Source organism: Pseudochaenichthys georgianus, chromosome 19, assembly GCF_902827115.2.
Source record: "Pseudochaenichthys georgianus chromosome 19, fPseGeo1.2, whole genome shotgun sequence".
NCBI lineage: Eukaryota > Metazoa > Chordata > Actinopteri > Perciformes > Channichthyidae > Pseudochaenichthys > Pseudochaenichthys georgianus.
The window spans coordinates 27,858,174-27,875,754 of NC_047521.1; the positions used below are offsets into that span (position 1 = coordinate 27,858,174).

The 17,581-nt window shown below is 41.8% G+C and overlaps 1 protein-coding gene across 2 annotated transcripts in view; it reads left to right on the top strand.

The window, feature by feature from the left end:
* Positions 1–470: 470 nt before the first annotated feature.
* Positions 471–17,581, top strand: part of LOC117464983 (urotensin-2 receptor) — an 86,387-nt gene continuing 69,276 nt past the window's right edge. The window contains exons 1-3 of one of the 2 annotated variants that reach the window (XM_034107802.2): positions 471–698; positions 4,705–5,420; positions 8,942–9,321. In XM_034107802.2, coding sequence (XP_033963693.1) covers positions 4,707–5,420; positions 8,942–9,319 — 1,092 coding nt within the window. In that variant the 5' untranslated portion in view covers positions 471–698; positions 4,705–4,706 and the 3' untranslated portion in view covers positions 9,320–9,321. Of the gene's footprint in view, positions 699–4,704; positions 5,421–8,941; positions 9,959–17,581 lie in introns of those variants that run through there. The other variant, XM_034107803.2, reaches the window with a different exon arrangement.

A 17,581-nucleotide genomic window follows, 5' to 3' on the forward strand; every position in this document is an offset into this window, starting at 1 on the left:
TCTCCTCTCTCTCTCTGTCTCTCCCCTCCCCTCCCCTCTCCTCTCCTCTCTCTCTCTCCTCTCCTCTCCTCTCTCTCTCTCTCTCTCTCTCTCTCTGTCTCTCTCCTCCTCTCTCTCTCTGTCTCTCCCCTCCCCTCCCCTCTCCTCTTCTCTCTCTCTCTCTCCTCTCTCTCTCTACCTCTGGCACTCTCCCTCTCTCTCAGTCAAAGGGGGGATTCTCCGTAAACCAGCTGTAGCTGAATGTGATGCTCACTGCTAATCATATCATTCATGTTCTCCTTTTCATTATGACTTTCGAGTTGAACGTCTCCGCTGCCGGTGTCACGGCTCGGATGCCTTCAAGCTCTCACACATGGTGAGGAGAAATGGAAAGTCACTTTTCACTCTGCACCTCTCTTTCAAATCTAAACACTTTGGATTTTGGAGCAACAATGGAAGGATTCTTCTTCTTGTAGTTGGATGACTCATTTAGGTTATCCCCCCCCCCACACCACCACCACCACCACCCTGGAGATCGCTGGATATAGATTTCTATTTTGTTGCCGTTCCACCTGTGTGTGCCACCTCTCAGACACTCTGCAGAATCTGTCGGTGACTTTTATGGAGTGTGAAATACTTGCAGTAAGTGCGAAGTTTGGAGGATCTGAGTGAGACGAAGCATGGCCGATGGACGGGTCGCTGAGAGCTGCTGAACTCAGGTAAGACCCTGGAGATTATAATCCATATGCATGTGGAAGCGTCTTTAAAGTGTCCTTAAATATATAATTACATGCAAGGGATAATGTGCTAATTGGAGCAGACCATTAGTGAGCAACTCTTTTCTTTCCAACTGTTGCCAAAGCAAAGCGGACACAGGTAGACTGAAGAGGGGCATCACCTCTGATAGATTTAGCTTTTAATATTTCATATTCACAAGGCGAGTTATTCTATTCATAACGCTTGTATCATTTTCATGCATATTCTCAGAAAGTGGAATCATTTGGTCATCAAACCCCTTCAATGAACATAGCTCTCAGCTCTTACAGAAAGTGTTTCAATATAAGATTTGCAAATTAAACACCTGGCACCCAAAATGCAACCTTTCCAAATCTATGTTTGAATCATATTCAAAACTACGTCAGGCAGTCGGCGTCTGAAAGCGAACCTTTCAGAAACAGAACATTTGTCGTTATTTATATATAATTCCAGATAAATATTTAATGTAATGAGCTTGAAGCTATTTCGGGAGCAGCTCCCTAAGCCATGAGTAACATTAGGGCTTTGGTTCTTCCTCTGAATGAGAGCGGCGGTCACGCTGCGTCTCCACCTCAGATTTGCAAACAACTATAAGAAGATGGAACCAGAAGAGAAGCTTTGCATTGGAAGCAGGCGAAAGAAACCCGTCCCTATTGTCTGTGTCTGTTCCAAAGGGAGATTACGGATGAAACTAAATAGCACGGTAAAGCTTCTCTATAACTGGAATGGAACTCGTAAATCCAATCCAATTTGGAAGACAAGTCCAAGGATCAGCTCAAGTTAGAAGAAATGGGTTACGACTTTATTGTCAGATGGGGTCTGAAATGTTTCTTGCATCAGAGCAGCTCCATTTGTAACATCAACAAGGACACACTTACTGTGGCTCAGTGTATAGTGTGCTGGACTTTGAATCAAGGGATAGCAAGTCGCTTTGGATAAAAGTGTAAGGGAACGAACATTTAACGAAACATCACGATCACTGAATAGAAACATGCTCGAGACCCTTTAACGTGCATTAGATCTGTGACTTTCCTTTAATTTAAGGATTGACTGGCGCACAAAAGAGTGCTTCAGTCTAACTGTATCGCCGATTTGATGCCAAACAATTCATATTCGCTGTTCAGGACATGGTCGCGTTCAGAGATTACGTTGTTGGACGGCCTTAATATGTTATTACGGTCGGCTGATTCATAGAGTCTCTCAACAGGTGGATTTCCAATCTTTGAGCATATTTTGGTGGAGCAGTTTTGACTTGAAAGCATTAGACAAACACTTTCAACATGAAGTATTTCAGAACTGTACAACAGTCAGAATCAAAGTATAACAGTAATATGTAAAAAACGGTAGGATCGTTTGTCTACTTGAGCAAAAAGACTAAGGCGGTGGAGAAAATTAATCATTTGTCTTTTATAGAAATATTCGGTGGTCTTTCCATGACGACACATGGTCTACCATTACACCCAATCAGAGAGGGCAAAATTACAAACATCCTTTACTCAAGTAGAAGTACAGATACTCGTGTTTAAAAATACTCTGGTGAAAGTAGAAGTACTGACTACAAGTAAAAGTAAAGAGGCTTTGAAGTGTACTTCAGTAAAAAGTACCCATAGCTAGCAGATGTTTTAAAGAGTACCTGACCTCCCTTTATATTAATAGAACAATAATGTCATTGTTAGCTAATGAATGTTTCCATGCTGAACAACGGCAACATGACAACGTTTCCATTGGTCCCTCTTCTTTAGAGAAGACCAGGAAGTGATGGATACACGGATCGTGTTCCAACCAATAGGCACGCAGTGACTCTAAAGAATAATGACCACGCACCAAACACACATTCAGACTAAAGGAACCAGCTGTTTGGGAAATGAGAGAAGTAGAAAGTACAGGTATTTGTGTTCAACATGTAAGAAGTAGAAAGTACAGGTATTTCAGTTCAACATGTAAGAAGTAGAAAGTACAGGTATTTGAGTTCAACATGTGAGAAGTAGAAAGTGCAGGTATTTGAGTTCAACATGTAAGAAGTAGAAAGTACAGGTATTTGAGTTCAACATGTAAGAAGTAGAAAGTACAGGTATTTGAGTTCAACATGTAAGAAGTAGAAAGTACAGGTATTTGAGTTCAACATGTGAGAAGTAGAAAGTACAGGTATTTGAGTTCAACATGTAAGAAGTAGAAAGTACAGGTATTTGAGTTCAACATGTAAGAAGTAGAAAGTACAGGTATTTGTGTTCAACATGTAAGAAGTAGAAAGTACAGGTATTTGAGTTCAACATGTAAGAAGTAGGAAGTACAGGTATTTGTGTTCAACATGTAAGAAGTAGAAAGTACAGGTATTTGAGTTCAACATGTGAGAAGTAGAAAGTACAGGTATTTGTGTTCAACATGTGAGAAGTAGAAAGTACAGGTATTTGGGTTCAACATGTAAGAAGTAGAAAGTACAGGTATTTGAGTTCAACATGTAAGAAGTAGAAAGTACAGGTATTTGAGTTCAACATGTAAGAAGTAGAAAGTACAGGTATTTTGAGTTCAACATGTGAGAAGTAGAAAGTACAGGTATTTGAGTTCAAACTGTAAGAAGTAGAAAGTACAGGTATTTGTGTTCAACATGTAAGAAGTAGAAAGTACAGGTATTTGAGTCCAACATGTAAGAAGTAGAAAGTACAGGTATTTGGGTTCAACATGTAAGAAGTAGAAAGTACAGGTATTTGAGTTCAACATGTAAGAAGTAGAAAGTACAGGTATTTGAGTCCAACATGTAAGAAGTAGAAAGTACAGGTATTTGGGTTCAACATGTAAGAAGTAGAAAGTACAGGTATTTGAGTTCAACATGTAAGAAGTAGAAAGTACAGGTATTTGAGTTCAACATGTAAGAAGTAGAAAGTACAGGTATTTGAGTTCAACATGTCAGAAGTAGAAAGTACAGGTATTTGTGTTCAACATGTGAGAAGTAGAAAGTACAGGTATTTGAGTTCAACATGTCAGAAGTAGAAAGTACAGGTATTTGAGTTCAACATGTAAGAAGTAGAAAGTACAGGTATTTGAGTTCAACATGTCAGAAGTAGAAAGTACAGGTATTTGAGTTCAACATGTCAGAAGTAGAAAGTACAGGTATTTTGAGTTCAACATGTGAGAAGTAGAAAGTACAGGTATTTGAGTTCAACATGTCAGAAGTAGAAAGTACAGGTATTTGAGTTCAACATGTAAGAAGTAGAAAGTACAGGTATTTGAGTTCAACATGTCAGAAGTAGAAAGTACAGGTATTTGAGTTCAACATGTCAGAAGTAGAAAGTACAGGTATTTGTGTTCAACATGTGAGAAGTAGAAAGTACAGGTATTTGAGTTCAACATGTCAGAAGTAGAAAGTACAGGTATTTGAGTTCAACATGTCAGAAGTAGAAAGTACAGGTATTTGTGTTCAACATGTCAGAAGTAGAAAGTACAGGTATTTGAGTTCAACATGTCAGAAGTAGAAAGTACAGGTATTTGGGTTCAACATGTCAGAAGTAGAAAGTACAGGTATTTGGGTTCAACATGTCAGAAGTAGAAAGTACAGGTATTTGGGTTCAACATGTCAGAAGTAGAAAGTACAGGTATTTGAGTTCAACATGTCAGAAGTAGAAAGTACAGGTATTTGAGTTCAACATGTAAGAAGTAGAAAGTACAGGTATTTGAGTTCAACATGTCAGAAGTAGAAAGTACAGGTATTTGAGTTCAACATGTAAGAAGTAGAAAGTACAGGTATTTTGAGTTCAACATGTGAGAAGTAGAAAGTACAGGTATTTGGGTTCAACATGTAAGAAGTACAAGTTAAAAGTTGTCAGAAAAATAAGTAGTGGAGTAAAGTACTGATACCAGAAAATGTACTTAAGTACACTAACAAAGTATTTGTACTTCCCACCTCTACGCCCAATAGTTGATACATGTGCAGTTGCCTCCCTCACTCTTTATATTTCTGTCCCCTTTCTCCAGATATGACCACCGTGTCCATGGAGCCTGTGGGCGGCCTCGGGGAAAGGGGCGTCAACGCCACCGACCCTCCTCTGAACGTCCATGAAGACTCGGCCGCCACCTTCACCATCAGCACCATCCTCTCCATCATGTGCTTCGTTGGAGTCTCCGGAAACATCTACACCCTGGTGGTGATGTGCCACTCCATGAGGACCGCAGCCTCCATGTACATCTACATCATCAACCTAGCTCTGGCGGATCTACTTTATCTCCTCACCATTCCCTTCGTGGTGTGCACACACTTCCTGAAAGGCTGGTACTTTGGGGACGCCGGGTGTCGGATCCTCATCAGCATGGACTTCCTGACCATGCATGCTAGCATCTTCACGCTAACCATCATGAGCACGGAGCGATACTTCGCCGTTCTCAAGCCCTTGGACACGGTAAAAAGATCTAAAAGTTACCGGAAAGCCATCGCCTTGCTGGCTTGGTTAGCATCTCTTATCTTGACCCTGCCGATGATCGTCAGCATCCAGATGATGACGGTGGGCAACAAGGCGATGTGTCAGCCAACGTTATCTCCGCTATCCTACAAGGTGTACATTTCCTTCCTGTTTTGCACTAGCATCGTGGCTCCTGGGCTGATCATTGGCTATCTGTACATCCAGCTGGCACGCACGTATTGGGTCTCCCAGACGGTGACGTTCAAGCAGACCAAGAAGCTTCCCAATCAGAAGGTCAGTATTTCAATGGTTTTACTTCAAACATCTTGCTTTATTATCGTGTTTATTTCCAGTGTCTTCATTTCTCTTATGTACATTGCCTTGTTCCTTTTGTTGTGCTGCTGCAACGCAATCTCTCCCTCTCCATCCATCCCTCTCTCTCTCTCTCTCTCTCTCTCTCTCTCTCTCTCTCTCTCTCTCTCTCTCTCTCTCTCTCTCTCTCTCTCTCTCTCTCTCTCTCTCTCTCTCTCTCTCTCTCTCTCTCTCTCTCTCTCTCTATCCATCTATCCATCTATCTCTCTCTCTATCCATCTATCTGTCCGTCCACTAGTTCTTTGATTTTGTCAAGAGGACAATCCTTAGGCCCATTCCCAAACCGCCCCCTCCACCCTACCCCTCCGTTTGCGTGTTCATGCGGAGGGTCCGCCATATTGAGGGCTGTTCCAAAGCAACGAGTGTGGAGCGGTGTGGAGGGGGAGTGGGCTATCAAGCCCCCAAACAGCTGTTAACAAACAGTTCCACATAGTTTAAAACTAAAAGAGCTTTGAAACACAATGAAAGATGTTTGGAGTTTTATTTGAGTTATTCATTTAAACTTTTTGTCTAAGAGATGCTGATTTGAAACCGTTGTTACAAACAGTTACGGCACTTCCTGTTTCTGCCGGAGAGAGGGGAGGCCGTCCCAAAGCTTGCTGCTGTACTTACTCCCTCCATCTGACAGGAGGAGCCTCGTTGAGCTGCGAGTGCGGCTACAGGCGAAGTTCGGAGGGGTAGGGTGTAGGGGGCGGTTTGGGATTGGGCCTTAGTCCCAGTTCTTGTGTTTTCGTGTGCAGCATCACCCTGTTATGTCCTTCCCGCTGAATGGATGCACCCAGCTTCTTCTCCAGGATGTCCTTGGTTTTGCTGCCTTCTGTTTTCAGGATTTAATGTCTGTGGTGCGTGATGGTGCATCTGCTTTTGTCTTCATGCATAAATAAATAAATCAATCAATCGATGCAGAGGCAGGAAGTTGGACAAAAGCTGGAAGAAATGACGCTGTTGATTCATATTGGAGAGAGTGACAGACATTATTTCCCACAGCTTTTCTATGACCTCCTGGATCAGCGAAGGTGTGCCAACTCCGCTGCCATCATGGAAGAATATTGTTATTTCAGAGTGTTTTACTTCAGCAGCATCACTTTGGCTCTCGACTTATAGCGTCCTGTTATTATTCTGCTGCTGGTTTTATATGTTCCATTCCTCTTTCCCTCTCCCCTCACGCTGAGACAAAAACATTTCCAATTTGCTTCATAGCAGGGCTTAAAGACGGGTCAATGTTGTCTTATCAGCATGAACAACAACATGGCAAAAGCTGCCACTCCGTGGTGTTAAAGGCAGTTTAAGGGATTTACTTTGACCTTAGAGCAAATGGGGAAAGCAGACCGTCCATCGTTTGAAGAAGTGCTGCTTCTTCCTACAGGAATAATTCATAGCGTCTGTCCCTGCCGGTCTGTTTGAAACGGTAAATCTCTATCCTTGGCATTCAGAGTGCTGATCCCCATATGTTACGACTAGACTAGTGAGGGGAGTATTATCTGCTATATTTCAGCCTCAATGTGTTCATTTTAGAATACAGGAAAGCTCCCTCAAGACGGCAGTGCTTATCTATGGGAAGTTTTAAATAGAATTAAACAACACTTACATTTCTCTTCACAATATAAGTCTCCTTGCAGTATCAACACTAATTCGGCTGACTTTTATATTTGATCCAATCGGTATATTGGTATATTTACACCATAACGGACCACAGCTGATAGAAAGGGACACCTGGTGGTTAAAGCACGTTATTTAAATGTATTATTTTTATTATTAGATATTAATAGGAGACACAGACAGACAATATAATAAGGCTTTATTTAAACACTAAAGAATACTTTAGGTTAAGGTCTTATTTTGAATAAGAAAAAAGCTTTGGGGGTATAAATATTAAGCCTGACAAAGTACTAATATATTGCTTTCCTGCAATGTTAACTACTGCATGTTTAAGCACTTATTTTAACTGATATTATACATATGTATTATACTCTTATAAGATGTATGTAGATAGTATAAGAAATGTGCAGAATATGACAGTTTAATGGTGGAGGTACACACACATTGATAGATGTCTTGTGATGCACTGTTGAGGAACCTGCGACCCAAGTTTTTCATCTCTGGCCTTGTCAGGTATTGAACAATCAATAAATAAAGAACACAGAATTATTAAATATAAAACACAGAATTTGTGTGATTATACTAAATGATTTACAAATAAACACCACTGCATATTTACAACTGTTACACATGCTGATGTAACGCAAATGTTTCCAACTTGGGATCAATAAAGTATATCTTAGCTTAAGCTGATCGATGGCTACTGCCATATTTGGAAAATGTGCCTCTGAACCTTGACAAGTGCATGTTTCAGGCTTATCAATTAACAACAGGGGTCACAGACATAAGACCAGCTCTTATCTGGCATGTGGGTATATATATTAATGCTGCCCATTATGGGCACAAGCCATTTTCACCCATTTATTAATTATATGTTTTAAATGTGAGTGTTTCCTGTCCCCTAAACCTGCAGGGATGTACACAGTTTAATACTGGCAACTTCTTATTATGGGAAATACGAAAACGTCTTTTAAAACTACAACTCCCAGTAGAGACGTGCCATAGAGAACATGTTGCGAAACAGAATAGCCAGCATGTGTAGTTCTGGGGACGGGGTGGGGGAGGGGGGGGACGCGGTGGACCCGTTCAAATCCAGTTTTGGACAGTCTGCCGTGGTTCCATCCCATTTCAAGTGCTGTTCGAGAATCGGCTTAACCCTCGGAGCACACTCAAACATCCAATCACAGAGCTTGAGGACTATCACGGGGTTTGTCAAGCGAAGCGGAGAGAATACTTACTTCCGGGTGTAAAATGCTCTAAAGCAACTACTATGAGCTGCTCCGACCCTCGGTCCTGACGGACTCCAACTTGTGTGTATTAATCAAACAAATAAATAAACACAAGGATAATGATGTGTTATTGTTGAGTATATAACAGAGTGTGGTTTAGAAAATAATACAAAAGGAAAAAACGATGAAACAACACAGATCTCAGTTTTCTGAGCCCCTACTCTCCCCGTAACTGACGGCAACAAAAGTCTTACATTATTCAATTAAAATAAAGAAGTAAACACAATAAGTGTGGCTTGATATTGAGTTAGAAGAAGGTTGATAAACGCTGTGAGAATGGATCTGCGGAGAGCATCGCGATCCCAACTCGTCTATGACCAACGTTCAGGGAGCTCTATGCAAGTCTATGGGACGCCCTGCCCGTTAAAAACTGACGCTCAAGGGGTGCCCTGCGCGTAGTAGGGTGCCGGGGGGGGCCCTGACCGCCCGTCAACATGTGACGGGTTGGGAGTGAGAACGTGTTGGTCCATGAATGCAGTACATCCCATAATTCATCCATTGCTATATGCAGTAAAGTGGTTTTCGTTAAAGCTTCTTCCCTTTGTGTCCCTGCAGGTTCTCTACCTGATCTTCACCATCGTGCTCCTCTTCTGGGCCTGTTTCCTTCCCTTCTGGATCTGGCAGCTCCTGGGTCAGTTCCACCCGTCCCTATCTCTCTCCAGTAAAGTCAAGCGCAACATCAACTACCTGACCACGTGTCTGACGTACTCCAACAGCTGCATCAACCCCTTCCTGTACACGCTGCTCACCAAGAACTACAAGGACTATCTGAGGAAGCACAAGCGCTCGTGGTCCGCCGGCAGCTACTTCAGCCGCAAGAGTCGATTCCAGCGTTCGCCGCGCAGGTCGCCGTCTTCCAGCAGCCAGCAGTGCACCGAGAGCTTCAGGCTCACACACACTGCCTCGCTGAGGACGCACAACAGCAGCTTGTAAAGGTAGGGGGAAGCTTCTCTGACTGTGGTCGTTAGCTAAAATCTAACTAATCTAAATACCAGATCGAAAGCACCCTGAAGGCTCTTTGAGCATCTCTCGCTGATGCTGCTGTTATGTTCAATGTCTGTTGTTTGTTTTCCATGCATTGTGTCTTGATATTTGTCTGTTGATGTTACACATGGAGCTGCCGTGAGTGTTCGTCCACCAATCAGTAGTTCCAACTTCCTCGTTAGCTTACGCGATATAAAGCGTGACATGTCTGACTCAGACTAAATCAACACACAATGATATCCTGTGCTGCTGCATTGATTACATTGTGTTGAACATGTTTTTCACTTGATGATGTCATACCGATGTGTTGGCTTGTGTAACCATTAGCCAATCAGCACCCAAGGTAACCCCCCCCCCCTTATCCCCTGAATCTCCTCTAGAGCTCCATTGAGTTCTTTGTAACCAAATGTCTCTCTGAGGGGCCTTATTTTCATATAAAGCAGGGGTCTTCAACTAAAATTCAAGGAGGTCCAGTTAGAGAAAATGTCCCCATGCAAAGGTCCGGAACATCAAAATGTCTAAGTTGCTTCATGAATTAGTGTGATATATATTGAAGTGACCTGTAGCTTTATCAACGTCTGCATGTAATCAACAACTGACTGCCAATCAAATAAAGAAAGTACAATTCAAAAACAACTATTTATTGTCAATTAACATTACTTAAATACTGTGGATATGTGTAATGTTTACATATTGAAGTTAAAAGCATCAATGCGGTGCACTTTGAGAGCAACATTAAGAGATCTATGGATACATCTCTCAACACCCATATGAAACAGAACTGTAGCATATTTTCCTTTTTGGATATTTTACAAATCACTCCCCTTTTAAACTCTATTCTTGTTATTTTTAACAACTTTTTTGTTGCTGTCATATAGTATTTGATACCTGTTTTTCATTTAGTCTCATTAATAACTATAATGATCAAATCAAGGTGTGCCTTAACCTCACTGAGCTGAGGTTATTTGAGCCTCTCAGGAGATAGCTCTCTTCCACCTGGTTGTAGAAAAGCTCTTTAAATTCGTTAGCATAGCTAGCTAACCAGATGCTAACAACAACAGATCGCCACTGTGCTTACAACTAAAGACACAGCCACGCAAACATTGCGGCATGTGTACGGCTCCTTATGGGTATTGCAATATGTGAAGAGCTGGAGCGGCGTTCCGGTGCTCTCTGTCAGCACTCCTTTCAGACGAGACATATACCACGCGAAGACACGTTAACGCTTGTGTTGTGTTCATGAACCTGTCCTTGGCCAGGAAAAACAGGTACTCGCTTGTTTAATTATTTTTGCGGTCTAGATTTCTTCTTCTTTTTTGAAGTGAGAAGTTGTCCGTCTGTCGGACTGACTCCCTCCCCCCCACCCCCAAAACGAAAACTCTTCGGTTCTCCACGAATTACACAAGTCACCAAATCAGCGTTAAAAAAGCGGGAGGCGCCGAAAAATCCCCTATTAATGTATTGATTATAGCTCCGGGTCCATAAAGGTCGGCGCCTGGGTCCGGATCCGGACCGCGGTCCGCCTGTTGCCGACCCCTGATCTAAAGTAACAGACAGAGAATCAGCACTTTGGAAACAGGGCTGAAACAGAGGGGATTATGGGTAATGCTGCAATGATCTGTTTGGTGTTCCAGCCAATCAGAGACAGGTTATCTGAGACCTGTGATATATTGATGAGAAACAGTATGATAGTCAAAAGTCAAAGTCAACTTTATTGTCAATCTCAAAATATGTTTTTCCACAGAAAGATCGAAATACCTTTAAGGGTCGCAAGGACTAGAGGAGTGCTTTAGAAATGCAGTCGATTTACAATGAACCTCCTCTCTAAACACAGCTCAGTCCTGCAGCTATTCTCCCATCTTAATACACTCCAGCTTCCTAACGTGGATGTTTCAGACTGGGAGGCTTTGTTGGCGTTTTCTATCAGAGGAACTGCTGGTGCTGCTGTGATTACAGATGGCATAGATTTCTGAGCATCTTGAAAGATGTTTAGGGTTTCTACTTCCTGTTATGCAGGGCTTGGACAAGTGGTGCCTCTCTTGGTGTTTATGTATGGAACTGGGTGAGCTGGTGAAACATGTTCAGAAACAATAAATATTCAATGGAAAAGGAAAAGTTTCAGCACAGCAACGGGAGTCTGTCAATACACTTTGTGTGGTTTTCAGGGAACGAGCTTTCCTCCGGGGAGCTCGACGTGTGAGAAAATCAAACCAAATGTTAATTAGAGATGACATCGGCTGCTTCTCACTTCGGTTAAATGGATTCCTTGCGTCCCTCACTTGCGTCGTTTCCCTGCGACTAGTCCCTCCCACCAGGGAAGCGTGGAGAGACGCAAGGAAACCACGACAAGCAGGGAAATGAGTTTTAAGAGCAATGGGACGTCGTTTCCTCCGGAGCGTCACGTGAAGCGACGTCCGTTTGTGATGACGCCGCACAGCTGATCGTCTGACAGCAGCCAGATCAGTGCATGCGCTGCATCGTCCAATCAGTGAGCGAGACACAGTAAGGGGGCGGGGGATGCATATCGTTGACTTTTTTACGATACCGATACCACTGAACGATACAGATACTCAACCGATACATATCGTGATACTTTGAAAATGTATCATCCCACAACTACTCGCATGAAGCGCTTTACGATATAGTTCACATGTCAAATGAATATTAAATTCAGTTGTTTGACTTCTTGGACCTTTCAGTACTGAACAAACAATGAAAATACATAACAAATATGAAGAAAACCGATTATAGAATATCTTGTATAACACATCAGGTGTGCCGCATGAATAGCACATCTTGTCAATGCAAACAGACCGTTATCGCACCGTTATGATTAATGTTAAACCTGAGATTCGACTAGAGAACAAATACATAATAGAATAAAGGTCATGAGATCACGGCATTGCACAAACAAACAAATCTCATGTTTAAAATCAACATTCTTCGCTGGTGAGAGAAAACAAATCCTACCACAGTTCATTTGTGGAACTTACCTTTCTAGTATTGAACAAACAATGAAAAATACATAAAATATGAAGAAAAACGATTAAGGAATCTAATTTATAACTCCCGCCATCACGGGCCACGGACTCACTTTGAAAAAATAAAAAAATAAAAACATTTTTTTTTTTTTTTTTAATATATATTTTTTCAAAGTATCGAAACCGGATCTGATTTCGGTACGGTATACCGCAGCCACCAGTAACCGGTATTTCGGGTAATACCGGATACCGGTATGCGTCCCTAGCGGGGCAAGTGTATGAGGATTTCATCGGAGCATGGTCTGGTAGTTCCTCGATCCTCGATCCTCGGGAACAAATAAGGCCACTGGGACGCTACTCAAGATGGCGCAGACAAATCAACTTCTGGTGAGACCGAGACCGAGGAGCGAGGAAATGAAAAATCAGAGAAGTGAGAAGGGCCCATAGTTCCATCTTTATGTGCATGGAGAGGATCATCAATTATCACAAGTATCTGATAGATGTTCTATAGGTCACTCTTGATTTCTTGATGGCGCTGTACTGCTGAGGTTTGACCGTATATTACACATTCAATCAACATTTGAGCTGTAGCTAATAAGGATGAATTATAATTGGTTTGAGTCAATACAAGTGATTTTTGTCTGGGGTCTTTGAAGTCTTTCCTCAAAGCAGGATGACTTGTTCGATGATAGGATAATAATAAAGAAAATATTCCATTTATTATTTAGTTTTTGTCTGGAATATTAGAAACAAATACAAATGCTTTTCCCTTGATGTCTTAAAATAAGTTGTAATAGAATTAAAATGAAACCAGAAACATCTCGTCTTTTGCTTTTATTCTTTTATTGTTATTATTGCATTGACTATCGTTCCTTAAACAGTATTATAAGCTTGTTTTGGTAACATCTCATGGGATCGAGGGGTCGTAAAGATGTCTGTTAAACTAAAAATGTATTGTTTTTTCTGCAGTGATACCAGTTTGTGTTTCTAATTTACATAAATATAACAAATAAGGAATTCAACAGACTTTACATTCTACATTTTGTGCCAATCACATTTCCACTTCTCAATTATGTCGACTATTATCCCTCGAATATCTCCTGCTTTTTAAACTTTGAATGTATATTCTTAATATTTGTTTAAATTGCCTCAATGGTCCCTTTTCTTTCTAGTTTTGGTAAACCCATCAATAATTAGATAATATATTATTTTGGGTTAATTTAGCAGCGTGTAATGATTTGTTATTACAAACAATTGCTGCTATCATCAGTTGTTTTAATACTGCAATTGGGATGTTTGAATTTTGTAAGACTACTGATTTTCTTTGGTTTTATTCTAGCTTTTCTTTGCAGAATCACTAAATGCCAACCTGCTTGCATTACAAAAGTAATTAGTATATTATGTATATTATGTATATATTGTTGTGTATTTATATATGTGTTTCTGCACCTGTCTGGGTTTTTGGATGTTGGTTTGAATGTGGCGTGCAGAGGAAGCCGAATATAAAAGTGCAGCAGAGAGGAACGAAGGCAGGGGAGAAGGGGGAAGGTTGGCTGGAACACACACACACACACACACACACACACACACACACACACACACACACACACACACACACACACACACACACACACACACACACACACACACACACACACACACACACACACACACACACACACACGCACACACACACACACACACACACACACACACACACACACACACACACACACACACACCACACACACACACACACACACACACACACACACACACACACACACACACACACACACACACACACTTGCCACTAACTTACCACTTACAGAGTTGGGTTGCACAGACATAAATCTGTCATGCAAGCCAGCTGACATACACCAGAGAGGACTTTTCTGCACACGGTGACATCTGCTAGAATAATAGTTTTAAAAAAACGTGGATCATAAATAAATCCAGCGGCACAGCAGGACATTATGCGTTTATCGTTTTCCCCCCTCATCAATGACTCTATGTCAGCAATAATATCACTTTTCATTCCAATGCATCCCACGAGATGGAAAAAGAAAGGAAAAATCCAATATTTACTAACCAGTTCATAACTTCACACTCAGCTAATAGTGCTCTACCCCTTGATTGTGTGGTTGGTGTGTGTGTGTGTGTGTGTGTGTGTGTGTGTGTGTGTGTGTGTGTGTGTGTGTGTGTGTGTGTGTGTGTGTGTGTGTGTGTGTGTGTGTTTCCAGGATGCCTGCAGAGACACAGTAACAGTGAGTCGTATTTTACTGCTCTGCCTTGGAATACAATGTGCTGAGTGACATCGACCATAATTCACACGGACAGGGAATATGGCCCCCATATGTGCCTCTGAACACGAGCAGTATTTCTCCAGCACGCTCACTGTGACGGTAACACGAAGTATAAAGGATTCTGGTTTGAAATGATGTCATAAAAACACCGTATCTGATTCAAGGAATATGTTTTTACCGTTTTACCTGGAAGTTAATGCAAGCTAGCATCCACGAAAAGAGGAGAGATTTTGATCTTGCTACCGAGAAATGAACCTCCCAGTGTGTCCAATTTGTTGTTGGCTGCATTCACAATAATGCAAAAACGCACTATTTCCCTTGCTCTATACTTAGCTTCCTCCCTTATCTGTCGCTTCCTCTGAGCCCCTAAAATACAGATTACTGACTCTGTTTTCGTTTGTCAACTCCCCGATGCCATTTCCGTCCGTACACAGAAACAAGTCCTGATTTGGTCAAGACATGTCAGCTTTTTCCAGAAGGAAAGCAACAACATCGCTTTATCTGCTTTTGAAAAACACATATCCAAAACGGTGGGAGATGCTTGAGTTCAGTATTAATGTAAACAAAGTCTTTCTTGCTAACGTTATCTAACGGTCAGCCTATATTTAAGAATCAGCATATCTTTTGCATGGTTCACGTCTGGCTTTTACCCTACTCCCCTAAAACGGAGATGTATGAAACACTGCTGAGCCTGATTTAGTTGTAAACTGTAGGCACACAGATACAACATTATTACTGAATAGCTATAACAAGTCAACACTGTTCCTTTTCAGGAGCAAACAAACAGTATTGGTCTTAAATATTTCAAAAATGGCACGAAAACGCTTGATATGAATGTGGACGAAGCCTTAGCTTGCTTGCTAACGTTGGCTAACGGTTAGCATGATGGGAAGATTTCGAAGATGGCACTAAAACGCTTGAGTGCAAAACATTCATGTGGACGAAGCCTTAGCTTAATTGCTAACGGTGAGCCAGTGTTGCCAACTTGGCGACTTTCTCATTAAATTTGGCAGCTTTCCAAACCCTCCGGCTACTTATTTTTGTCAAAAGCGACTAACGACTAATTTAACGACTTGTAATGGTGTTATTAGGGACTTTTCTGGTGTTTGGAGACTCAAGTATTGTTCTAGTTAACGAGCTGCCGTGAGCCCCTCAGCCCTCCCATAGCACTCACAGGCGCTCAGACTCACACAGACTCACAGTTGCCTCCCGCAGTCAGAGCAGAGAGGAGACAGCCACACTCTCCCGCGTCGAGACAGCCTCAGTCACTTAATCACCTCGTCCACTGTGTGTGCCTCTCCGTGACAAGCTAAACATCCACGTAGGTCATCGTGTCACAGTCTCAACTGTATTCACAAAAGTACAGAAAGGAGTGGGAATCAAACCCTGAGTTCAAAGGATGGTTGAAGACATTTATTGGAGATGACACACGGGCATACTATACTGCCTTTATTGTAAGGGAGATTTCTACTAAAACTATTTCTACTTTCTCTAATACATTTCTGATCTACTGTCGTCTGGATTTACTCTGGTGGTTTCAAGTTCTGATCCTTGAAGGGGGTGGAACGTTTTTTTACCGCCATTGCATGATATGCAAATTAGGCAATGACGTTATTTAGGGACTTCTGGCGACTTTCCGGACAGCCAATAGCTACTTTCCTTACTAAGGAGTTGGCAACACTGCGGTGAGCATGGTGAGATTTCTAGAGGGCTTGGTAAGGTTATAATTAGGGCTGTCAAATGATTACAATTTTTAATCAGATTAATCACAGCTTAAAAAATAATCAATCAGATTAATCACCATTCGAACTATGTCCAAAATATGCCATTTATTTATGTATATTGTTGGGAATGGAAAGATAAATGAAAGAAGGCGGATATATCCATTTAACATACAGTATCTATGTATATTATAACATTTTTCTGCATGTCAAAATGAAAGACAACCCACACACCTATCAATCATCAAACCGTGGGGTCTTAATTCATTACGTGTTGATTTCTATCAACGGGGGAGTACTTCCGGAAAGTCGACAGAGGGGGGGGCTAGTGGAGTACTCCGTGACCACAGAGTGTGAACGTTGTGATCAGCTGTTTTAGCGCAGGTCTCCAGTGAAGGGGGGAGTCTCCCTCCGCACCCGGTTGGCGTAGTTTTGGCACAGTTCCGTTGTACAGACCGACGTTAACAGCAGCCTGTCTGTGCACACGGAGACCGACTCTGTCGTCCGGTGATCTAACCGCCTTCTGGAAAAGCTTCACAAGTACGTCGGTACGCAAATGCGCTTTGTGACACAAGTGACGGTACGCATTTCAGATTACGCACATACCCTGCGTACCAGTTATGTGCACCCCTGTACCAGAGCCATATTATTACTATTATATGGCTCTGCCCTGAACTACAGCAAGAGTATTCTCCGTCGGGACTTCCTGCAACAACACCACGCCGTTATCAAAGATGTTCTATTGAGAAGACGATCACTACGTGACAAAAGTTTTCAAAACCGTGGCTACTGAAATCAATCTTACTAACTGCTGTCGGTGCAATTTACTCCGCGCGAGTTGGCAGACTTTATTTTGCTTACTTTAACATCGTTTTTCATGGTAGGGCTAAAACATTTCTTGGTATGGGTGTAGCCTACCCCAGCCATACCCTGGCGCTGCCACTGGTGGCACGTATGGGGCGGGCCATTCTGCACATGCGTTAAATGCGTTAAATATTTTAACGCAATTAATTCTAAAAATTAATTACCGCCGTTAACGCGATAATTTTGACAGCACTAGTTATAAGCTAACGTCGAGCTAGCTGTCGATATCGAGGCTAGTTAGCATTAAAAGTCATGATTTCTCAGTATCTAGGAGTAAAATGTGCATATTAACAGTTTTAACAAGAACAATATTTGACGTTTTTATATCAAATGTTCCAT